The sequence below is a fragment of the Mustela erminea genome, chromosome 20 (genome assembly GCF_009829155.1).
Source record: "Mustela erminea isolate mMusErm1 chromosome 20, mMusErm1.Pri, whole genome shotgun sequence".
Lineage (NCBI taxonomy): Eukaryota > Metazoa > Chordata > Mammalia > Carnivora > Mustelidae > Mustela > Mustela erminea.
In genome coordinates, this window is record NC_045633.1 from 23,951,092 (window position 1) to 23,962,221 (window position 11,130).

Here is an 11,130-nt window from a genome sequence, read left to right on the forward strand (position 1 = left end):
TGCGCCTGGCTGGCTCTGTCTGTGGAGCACGTGACTCTTTTTTTTTTTTTTTTTTTAAGATTTTCTTTTTTTAATTTATTTGACAGACAGAGATCACAAGTAGGAAGAGAGGCAGGCAGAGAGAGAGGAGGAAGCAGGCTCCCTGCTGAGCAGAGAGCCCGATGCGGGGCTCGATCCCAGGACCCTGAGATCATGACCTGAGCCGAAGGCAGAGGCTTTAACTCACTGAGCCACCCAGGCGCCCCGAGCATGTGACTCTTGATTGTGGGGCCGTACATTTGAGCTCCGTGGTGGGTGTAGCAAGGACTTCATAATAAAATTCCAAAGAACACCAGCTCACGGTCTGCCTTCCCTGGCCTGCTGTCCCCTGAGGCTGGCTCTAAAGCCACTGGAGCGCTCAGCACTCCAGGGACGGGCTGCTCCTGGCCAGCAGGGTATGGTTGGTCACACCGTAACCGTAACGTGTGTGGAGTCTCCTTCGGTAAAAAACTAACGTTCTGGACTGGTGTGAAGCAAAAGATCAGTTTCCGTGACTTAGAACTAGAGCACGTCTTAGAGTGTGCAGTTGGTCACTGAACTTACAAGGTGAGTTTCTATGGTAGCATTATTTTCATGTATTTTCCATTAAGAAGTTTTAGAGGTGATTATGTTTTTCTTAAGAGTTTCCTTTAGATTTCTAAATTACTAATATTGAGATCATGTAAAAGTGCTTTTTTCTCTTTAAAGATTTATTTATTCGACAGGGAAGAGAGAGAGAGAGAGAGAGAGAGAGAACACAAGCAGGGGGAGTGGGAGAGGGAGTAGCAGGCGTCCCACTGAGCAGGGAGCCCGATACAGGACTCGATCCCAGGGCCCTGAGATCATGACTGAGCTGGAGGTAGACGCTTAACGACTGAGCCCCCCAGTCGTCCCCGTGCTTTTTTTTCTTTAAGATTTTGTTTATTTGACAGAGACAGCTAGAGAGGGAGCACAAGCACGGGGCACAGGAGAGGGAGAAGCAGGCTTCCCTTGAGCAGGCAGCGCAGGGCTCCATCCCAGGACCCTAAGACCGTGACCTGAGCTTAAAGCAGTCGCTTAACAACTGAGCCCCACAGGCGCCCCATAAATACTCAGTGGTATAGCTTCTCCTCTCATTTTCCAACTTTTGCTCATGTAGAAAACTGTGGCTGAAAAGCAGGAGAAGAGAAACCAGGATCGACTGCGGAGGAGAGAGGAGAGAGAGCGGGAGGAGCGCCTGAGCAGGAGGTGAGTCCACAGTGCACACCTCACCCCAACCCTAACCCTGCTCCTTCCTTGCAGTCTGGCGTGTAGCCATCGAGGTCTGCCACGGACCCGCGAGTAAGCCGACATGCAGCCTGCTCAGAAGAGCGGGGTTTGGGCCGGCCTGGGGGAGCGCCATGTGGCGTGGACAGTCGCCCGGGGCTGTGCGCTGCTCAGGCCACCTGCCTCGCAGCTGGGAAGGCGGAGGGCAGCGCTGTAGAAGAAGCGGGAGAGGAGCCTGCTGTGCCCTGACCAGCCTCGTGGCTGCGCGGCGCCCAGCCAAGTCGGGCCGGAGCTGAGGCTCTCCGGGGTCGGAGCGTGCTCTGTCCACGCAGCCACACTGGCTGGGGGGACGTCCGTCGGGGAAGGTTCGTCGGTCTGAGCAGACTCTGGAGCAGATCAGCTGGTGTGGGCTTGTGAGGCAAACAAAGGGGAAATAGAGTGGGCCTCAGGGTTTCTGGCCTGGAGTTGCCACTGGGGGGTTGGAGAAGATGGAGCAGTGTAAAGGGCTTTTGAGGAGGTGACGGGGGGGTGGGGTGGAATTTGGCTCTGATCATATTCAGTTGGAGAAGCTTGGGAGACATCTGGTCAGAGTTCTGGGAGAAGGCTGGAGCCAGGACCACACTGTCGGGAGAGATCTCACCATCCTTGAAAGGCCCAGAAGCTGGGCTTTCCTGGAAGAATTACTATATAATTCAGAAATGACAAATAACTGTTGAATTTTTTGTGTTTCTTTTCATTACTTTAATGACCTAACAGATTTTGATTGTAAAGAGATTCAAACAAAAACAAAAGAGAGTCAGACAGTCTTAAAATGTATTAAGCAAAACACCTAAGTCCCTTTTTCCAACGAAGTGACCACTCCCGTGGCGGGGTGTGTGTGCGTGTGCAGGTCCCTGTGGGAGCCTTGCCTCATCCCCGAGACCTTCCGCAGCAGGAGTGCCCTTGATGATGACACAGTGCCCTTGCAGTGACGTGCCTTAACCGCCCTTTTCCTCTCCCCTCCCTTCACCGTCTTGGCCCGTTCCTACCTGCTGCCTCTGGCAACCACCAGCCTGTTCCTTCTCTGTATCTGTAACTTGGGGTTTTTTAGATTCTGCATATCACCAAGATCATAGGTTACTTGTGTCTCTGTGACTGATGTTACATAACACAATGTCTTCGTGGTGTGTCCATGCTGTCCCATAGGGCAGGGTGTCCTGTTCCATGGCCGAGGAATGCTGCCCTGTGTACGTGCCTCACATTCGTCTGTGGGTGGAACTGGGTTGTCTCCGTGTCTCGGCCCTTGTAAATAATGATGCAGTGAATGTGGGGGTGTGGAGGTCTTTTCAAGAACCTGCTTTTATTTTCTTAGGTAAATGCTCAGAAGTAGGGTCATGGGACCGTGTGGTAGTTCTAGTTCTGACCTTTTGAGACTCCTACACACTGTTCTCCACAGCGGCTCTGGTAGGTCCCTTGCCCGCCAGCCGTGCACGAGGGTTCCTTCTGCCCATGTCCTCACGCGCTTGTTACTTCTTCCCGTGTTTGTTGTCCTGTTCTTTGTGGTTGTGTTGGTTATTTCTTGTTGCTTCTCTAACAGATGTGAGGCCATTATACCCCACTGTGGTTTTGCTTTGAGTTTCCCTTGTGATGAGGGATGTGGAGCATCTTTTCATGTTCCTGTCAGCCACCTGTGTGTTCTCTTTTACAAAAAAAGTTTGGGGGCGCTTGGGTGGCTCAGTGGGTTAAAGCCTCTCCCTTCGGCTCAGGTCATGATCTCAGGGTCCTGGGATCGAGTTCTGCATCGGGCTCTCTGCTCAGCGAGGAGCCTGCTTCCCTCTCTCTCTGCCTGCCTCTCTGCCTACTTGTGATCTTTCTCTGTCAAATAAATAAATAAAATCTTTAAAAAGAAAAAAAGTTTGGATCCTTTACCTTTTTATTTCTTATTTATTTCCTTTTTAAAATTTTTTTTAAAGATTTTATTTATTTATTTGACAGAGATCACAAGTAGGCAGAGAGAGAGAGAGAGAGAGAGGGAAGCAGGCTCCCCGCTGAGCCGAGAGCCCAATGCGGGGCTCGATCCCAGGACCCTGAGATCATGACCTGAGCCGAAGGCAGAGGCTTTAACTCACTGAGCCACCCAGGCGCCCCTCTTATTTATTTCTTTAAAATTTTTTTAAAGATTTTATTTATTTATTTGAGGGAGAGCAAGAGAGAGAAGTATAAGCTGGGGGCAGAGGGAGAGGGAGAAGCAGAGTCCCAGCTTAGCAGGGAGCCAAACACGCAGCTCTCTGCTCTCCTCGCTGAGCAGAGAGCCTGATGCAGAACCCCAAAATCATGACATGAGCTGAAGACCCTTAACCGACTGAGTCCCCCATGTCCCAAGATCCTCTGCCTTTTTTTTTTTTTTTAAGATTTTATTTATTTATTTATTTATTTGACAGGCAGAGAGGCAGTCAGAGAGAGGGAAGAAGCAGGCTCCCTGCCGAGCAGAGAGCCCGATGTGGGGCTCGATCCCAAGACCCAAAGATCATGATCTGAGCCGAAGGCAGAGGCTTAACCCACTGAGCCACCCAGCCGCCCCCTCTGCCCTCTTTTTAACGGAGTAGATTTTCTGTGGGGTCTCAGGCCTTGATACATCTGGGTCTTGACCCTTACCAGGTGCTCAGCCTGCACTTGCTCTCCTCTCCCACTGCTGAGCCGCATTTGTCTTGATGGCTCCTGTGCCGTGCAGACGTTTCCTGATTTAATGCAGCCATACTTGGTGTTTGGTTTTGTTTCCTATCCTTTTTAATAGCAGTTTATTTACATTTATTTATTTATTTGTTAGCACAAGTACACGAGCAGAAGGAGCTGTAGGCAGAAGGGGAAGCAGGCTCTCTCCTGAGCAATGAGCCTGATGTGGGGACTACGGGATCGTGATCTGAGCCGAAGGCAGACAGACTTAACAGACCGAGCCACCCAGGCGCCCCTAAATTCATTTTTTTTTTTTAAGATTTTATTTATTTATTTTACAGTGGTCACAAGTAGGCAGAGAGGCAGGCAGAGAGAGGAGGAGGCAGGCTCCCTGCTGAGCAGAGAGCCCAATGTGGGGCTTGATCCCAGGACCCTGAGATCATGACCTGAGCTGAAGGCAGATGCTTAACCCACTGAACCACCCAGGTGCCCCATTTTTATTTACTTGATAGAGAACGCAAGCCGGGGGAGCAGGATGGGGAGAAGCAGGCTCTCCACTAAGCAGGGAGCCCGAAGTGGGGCTCAATCCCAGTACCTTGGGATCATGACCCAAGCTGAAGGCACATGCTCAACTGGCTGAGCCTCCCAGGTGCCCTTGTTTTGTTTTTTAAAGATTTCATTTATTTGAGAGAGACAGGGTGGGGGAGGACAAAGGGAGAGAGATCCTCAAGCAGACTCCCCACCGGGTAGAGCCTTATGTCGGGGTCATTCCTAGGACCCTGAGATTATGACCTGAGCTGAAACAAAGAGTGGGAAGCTTAACTGACTGAGCCATCCAGGTGCCCCTATAAATGAACGAGTACTTTAGTGATCATCCTGATTTTGATATGTTTCAGTGGTTTATAAAATTCCTTAGGATTTCTAGGACAGGGGCACCTGGGTGGCCCAGTGGGTTAAAGCCTCTGCCTTTGGCTCAGGTCATGATCCCGGGGTCCTGGGATCGAGCCCCACATCAGGCTCTGTGCTCAGGAGGGAACCTGCTTCCCCCTCTCTCTCTGCCTGCCTGTGATCTCTCTGTCAAATAAATAGAATCTTAAAAAAATTTTTTTTAAGACAAATGTAACATGTAAATATTAGTAGTGTTGGAAAACTGCTTTCTAAGAACCTATCAGATCACCCTTCAGATGCATGAACATCTCTGTCACATCCGGCTCAACACATTGTGCCGGTGGTCTTATCCGTTTTTGCTGTAGAATAGGGTGTAGAATGAGGACCCATGTATCGTGTATTTCCCAAGGAGGTCATGTCACCCTCACCGAGCAGTGAACTTATGTCTGGAACTCGAGGCTTTGCTTCAACTGTGGTGTCCTCTGGTGACTTTAGATCCTACCCATTGTTGGCATCTGCTCTGTGACGGTCTGCGTAGCTGTGCGAGTCTGTTGTTGAGCTCCGGGTGTAGCCTCTGACCCCTGGGACTGGGGGCTGGCCTCATACCGAGAGCCTTGACACTTGGGGCTGTGGGCCTGGGAGTGCGTGAGCTGCTAGAAAACAACAGGACTCGGTGGGAAGCCAGCACTCCTTCGCCTTGTAGGCTGCGGGGCACCACTGTTCAGGGGAGATTGTTCATCCTTTTCTTTTCCATTTTAGGTCTGGATCCAGAACCAGAGATCGAAGGAGGTAGGTTTCCAGATCCATTAACATGTTCATTTGAGAGGGAGAGAGTGCACACACAGCTGAGAGGGAGAGAGTCCCAGTCAGATGCTGCCCTGTGTGTGTGGCCTCTCCTGGACCTCAGTCTCATGACCCTGAAGTCACAACCTGAGCTGAAACCAAGAGTCACTTAACTGACTGAACCACCCACGGCGCTCCTCCTCATGCATTTTTTCCTTAACTTCTACAGCTTCACACTTGCTATCTGGTGGGCAGGGCTGGTGAGGGACCAAGCTCAGGCCCCTGTCTGTCTGTTGTCAGGCTGGTTGGGGTGTTAGTGCAGGAGAGGGACCCACTGTAAATGAGAGGGGGAGTCAGAAGGTACTAGCGAGGCCTGTGGCGTGGCAGGTGTTTTCAGGAAGCATCAGTGGGAGGAGGCCATAATTGTGCACTGATGGGACTGTTGTGAACCCCAGTTGTAAATTTGTAGGAAGGAAGGGGAGGTGCCACTGCAGCATCCAGCAGAAGCTCCTCCCAGAGAAGGGCTGTTGGGATGAGGCATCCCGGCCTTCAGAGCCTTCTGGTTTTCTGCTGCAGGTCACGATCCCGGGACCGGCGTCGCAGGAGGTCCAGATCTACCTCCAGGGAGCGACGAAAGTCATCCCGATCCCGGTCCCGAGACAGACACCGGCGCCACCGCAGCCGTTCCCGGAGCCACAGCCGGGGCCACCGCCGGGCTTCCAGGGACCGGAGTGCGAAATACAAGTAACTACTCTGACTCCTTCAGTAGCTGCAACCAGGAGTGAGCCCCTTCTCTTGTGTTCCCAGGGTCTTCTGGGGGTCTGTCGTTGGGGCCTGTTGGCCGTACCTGGTAGGGACGGGTCTGGGGCTTTTGTTCAGGAGCCTGAAGGGGCATCTGTGCAGCTGAGTGTTGGAGCCTTGAGGAGTCATGAATGGGGCCCAGCGTATAGGGGCCTGTAAGCGCGGGGGCAGCAGGTGGATTCCGGGCTGGGACAGTTGAGAAGTGTAGAGGTGGTTACATGGGCTCAGCTCCCTCGTGACCAGCCACACGCTTGCTGTCCCCTCAGAACACAGAGCCCCTGAGAGCTGTGTCCTGACCAGGTCCTACTTACCTCTGCTGGGGTTTTCTTAAGGAAAATAGCCCAGAAAACAATGACCCACAACTTTGAGGGAAACACCATGAGCACCTTTGTGTGCTGGATGACAGCCTTCCACTGCGTCTGTAAAAGGGTCGTACCCCACATGGGTGCTTTGTGGTCTTGCTCTGGTCACGTTACAGCAAAAGCCTACCCCGTTGGGAGAGATGTTTGCAAATGGCACTTTGGAGTGGCTGCCTCAGCGCTCCCGTGCAGCATCCTGGGCCCTGGGTGGCCGGCTGCCCTCTGCCCTCTCTGCCCTCTGCCTTCTGAGGGCTTCCCCGGGTGTGCTCCGTCAAGGCCTTCCCTGACCCGATGTTGAGGCTCCCAAGTTTCCCGTGCTCAAGGGGCCAGCCAGAAGGGGGATGCGGCCTCCTCTGAGCCTCGTGTCTCCTTTCCCAGGTTCTCCAGAGAGCGGACGTCGAGGGAGGAGTCCTGGGAGCACGGGCGCAGTGAGCGAGGGGCCGCTGACTGGAGGCTGGAGAGCTCCAACGGGAAGACAGCTTCGCGGAGGTCGGAGGAGAAGGAGGCTGGCGAGATCTGAACCCACATCCGGGCCTGTAAATAGTCTGACGAACATTGGACACAGCCTAAAGTTACCCTTTATATTTGCTGGATACAACTCCTCTTTTGTAGTTACAGTTTCTATTGTTGGGAGCTAGCTGTGGGGTTCTAGAGATGTACAGAATTGCTCCTGTGTTCTGGGTTATGTTGAGTAGGAATAAATAAATCTGATGGACGGCCTCCTATGGTTGCGGTGGGGTCTCTGCTGTCCCTCTGTGCCCTGGAGACTCATGCGGCCTTCCAGCTGGTGCCCCATTCCACACGCGCCGCTTTAGGAAGGGCCGCCCACCTGGTCTGCCGTTGGCAGCCTCAGCCCGACCCTGGTGAGCCACACTGCAGCTCCCCCTTTGGGAGTCACCTAAGGACAGAGACAGGTGTTTGGACAACATCCACGGGACAGCCACACGGTCCTCAGGGGTCAGGTGGTAGTTGGACTCAAACCAGCCTGGTGGTGGTACCTGTGCTCTCAGATGTTCTAAGCCCAGAGTGAGCCCTTCTGGAAAGGGTAACCGATCTCTTCTCCATGTGAACACCAGCACCATACTGTGGCCAGTAGTCCTGCCCTGGGCTCCACTGCCAGAATCTGGCCTCTCCTCGGGAGATGTGCGGGTAGTGGGTGCTCCTGCCCTACAGGTGTCCCCTGGCTGGGTGTCGTCGGGGTGTCCTTCCCACGGCCCTTGTCTGGGGCCCGGGGCGAGATGTGCAGGTAGTGGGTGCTCCTGCCCTACAGATGTCCCCTGGCCGGGTGTCGTCAGGGTGTCCTTCCCACGGCCCTTGTCTGGGGCCCGGGGCTGAGGCAGGAGGCAGGGGCCTCGCTGGAGTATACTCTGCTCATGGCAGGCAGGGTGAGGGCGTTGCTGTCAAGGGTCAACAGCTGCTTGGTAGCTTGTGCAGACCACACACTAGTTGAGAGGTGTGTCCTCTAGAGTGTGGGAGGTAAATGCAAGGAGTTGAAAGCCATGAGTGGGTTAAGGGTGGTCCTGAGGAGGGGAGGGGCGAAGGGGATGAGGCCTGGGATCGTGGGTGCCTGACGGCTCTGCTGCCGGGCTGTGGCCTTCAGGAAACGGGCTGAGCCCCGTCAGGGAGCGGGAGGGTGCACAGCCGGGAGCCAGGACGACAGGACCTCCCGCCTCCATCCCTCATCTCCTGGAGGGGGACTTGAAAAAAGACAAAAGAAACTAGTAACATACACAGAACTCCGCATCTCAACCATTTTTAAGTGTGTTCGTGTGTTGTGCAGCCGTCACCACCATCTGCGGAGGAGTGGTTTTGAAAAGGCAGAGTGAAGCCATCTGTGGACTTGGTAGTAATGAGGTGTGGGCCGCAAAGGTAAGGCTGAAGTCGAGACAGTTGTAGGGTGCCTGGTGCTGCGCCTGCTCCCCCACACCTGCGAGGTCCGCAGTCTGCCTGGGAGCAGGTGGGCTTGAGCTCTTGGGCTGGCCTCTTCCAGCCTTGGTGCTGGAGGCAGCCGCCTGGCCCTGACACACCCTAGGCCCCTGAGCCTCAAGGGCTTCGAGTGTGTGGGAGTGTAGTGCACACATGGGCCTGGGCCTGGGCCTGGGCCTGGGCCCTGGGCGGGTGCAGAGGAGGAGTTTGGACTGGTGGAGGCTGTGCTCAGCTCTCCAAGGACCCCATAGCTTGCCCCGATTGGGTTCCAGCAGAGCAGAGCTCTGGACCGGGTGGAGGGGTGTGGTGGACCGTGCCTAGAGGAAAGCGTCCATAAATCATAAGGGGGCTGGGGCCAGAGGGTTCACCACCCTACTCTGAGTCCTGAAGAATACAGAAGTATGGGAAATACTTGTTTATGGAGAGAGAAGCAGGGACACAGGTCGGGAGGCACTTGCAGTCCCCGAGGGGGTTCGCAGGGGTCAGGCCAACAGGAGCAGATCCTCAGGGGCTCACATCATGGTGGAGTCCAGGCTCCCAGCTGTGTGGGGGTCCTCGGTCCCTCCCAGACGCTGTTCACGGACATCCTCCGCCCCCCCCGACACACACCTGTCCAATGGAGGAGGACGCAGTGACCAGCTCCTGGTGTGGGCTGTGGCCTCTCCTAACTGCATGGAGGCCCCAGGCTGTGCTGGAGGAGGGGTCCTGAGCCACAGCGAGTGGGACTTCTGGGGCCTCCCTCCAGACTCAAAATGGGGGCTTCCCTTTGCCAGACTGCCCGCAACTGCAGTCTGGCAAAGGGAGGGCTGGAGAGCGGTGCTGGTCTTAAAGCCTGTATGGGAGCCCCTAGGATCCCCAGCAGGGAGCAGCCATCCTGTGGTTGCCGTGACTTATGGGTAAGTGGAGAGTCTCCCTAGGATAGCGGGGTGCACTTGGCTGTGCCTGGGAGTTGGGAGTGCACTGTGCGAGGTGGTACCTGGTTGTGATTGGAGCAAGGCAGGGAGAGGATGTGCACCACAGTGCTTTGGAAGGGCCCCTGACCGAGGAGTGGGACGGAGGCCCCAGTGGGATTTGGGATCTGCATGTGGACCTGCTCAGGAAAGACAGGGACAGTGGAGTCAGGCATCAGAAGTGCTTGGAGGACTTAAAACAGGTTACTGTCCCGCCTCCAATCCTGATTTTCTGGGGAGGGGCCCGAGAATGTACTTTTATTATTTTGTAGGTAGATTATAATTGAGTTAAAAACATAAAATTCAACATGTTAGCCACTTTAAAGGGTACAGATCGGTGTTTTTTTTTTTTTTTTTTTAAGATTTTATTTATTTATTTATTTATTTGACAGACAGAGATCACAAGTAGGCAGAGAGGCAGGCAGAGAGTGAGGGAGCAGGCTTCCCTGCTGAGCAGGGAGCCCGATGCAGGACTCGATCCCAGGACCCTGGGATCATGACCTGAGCTGAAGGCAGAGGCTTAACCACTGAGCCACCCAGGCGCCCCAGATCAGTGGTTTTCAATAGACCCATGATGTTTTGCGCTCTAGTTTGCCATTCCTTAGTCTTAGGACATTTCATCACCCGCAAAAGGCACCCCAGTTACCCGATGGTGGGCACTGCCTCCAACACCAGGCCCCAGGCAGCCACTGATTTCCTTGCCGTGTCTGTCGGTTTGCCCGTTGGGGGCGTGTCATGGGATTGAAAGCACAGCAAGTGACCAGGACCAGCTCCCGCTGCTGAGCGGGTCTGTGGGGTTTGCGCCGTAGCCTGTGTCAGTACCTCTGATGCGCGTCTCCCCGGGCTGCTGGTGCTCTTGGTCTGAAGGACACCACGAGCTGGAGTGGGAGCAGCAGGGGTGGGGGGAGGCGGGAGACACTAAACAGCGTCTCTTCTGGGATATGAGGCGAGCTGCCCCCCCACCCCGAGTCTTTAGAGCGGGGCCCCCAGCACATGCCAAAGGTAATACTTGACCTTAGGAAAGGGGGTTGAGGAGTCATGTCCTCAGCTGCTGGCACAGTTAATTGCTTTTCTGTCCACAGAACAGTCCCTGTGCCAGCCCCACAGACAACCCTTCCCCTACTTACCCACATCCCCACAGGTGCTTAATCTGGGCTTTCTCCAGCACCGGAGTCTGTGATGCCACATGGCCGTGCGTTCTCTATCACAGGTGACAGAGCGGATGGCTACTTTCGGACAGCAGTAAGGTCTCCCGGGTGCCTGTGGTCCCTGACCCAGGCCGTACAGGAGTCCAGCCCCGGTGGCCAGGCCTCCCCGAGTGACACAGGCCCTCACAGGGAAGGCTGCAGGGATTTCCGGGCACTTTTTTTTTTTTTTTTCTCTAGCACTTTCTGACCCCTTGTTCCTTGTTCCTGCTATTTCCCTCCATGGGGCTAACCCTACTGAGCCTGTGGCCTGGGACTGCTCTCCCAGGGAGGCTGTGCAACGGACACCCCTGCCACCACCTG

At 54.5% G+C, this 11,130-nt stretch overlaps 1 protein-coding gene across 4 annotated transcripts in view; it reads left to right on the forward strand.

Annotated features, from left to right (window-relative positions):
- LUC7L (LUC7 like) overlaps positions 1 to 7,471 on the forward strand; it is a 37,269-nt gene extending 29,798 nt beyond the window's left edge. For 2 of the 4 annotated variants that reach the window (XM_032327636.1, XM_032327638.1), the window contains 4 exons: positions 1,157 to 1,245; positions 5,563 to 5,592; positions 6,163 to 6,330; positions 7,125 to 7,471. In XM_032327636.1, the coding sequence (XP_032183527.1) occupies positions 1,157 to 1,245; positions 5,563 to 5,592; positions 6,163 to 6,330; positions 7,125 to 7,266 (429 nt within the window). In that variant the 3' untranslated portion in view covers positions 7,267 to 7,471. Of the gene's footprint in view, positions 1 to 1,156; positions 1,246 to 5,562; positions 5,593 to 6,162; positions 6,368 to 7,124 lie in introns of all 4 variants that reach the window. The other 2 variants (XM_032327637.1, XM_032327639.1) reach the window with 1 other exon arrangement.
- Positions 7,472 to 11,130: the final 3,659 nt, after the last annotated feature.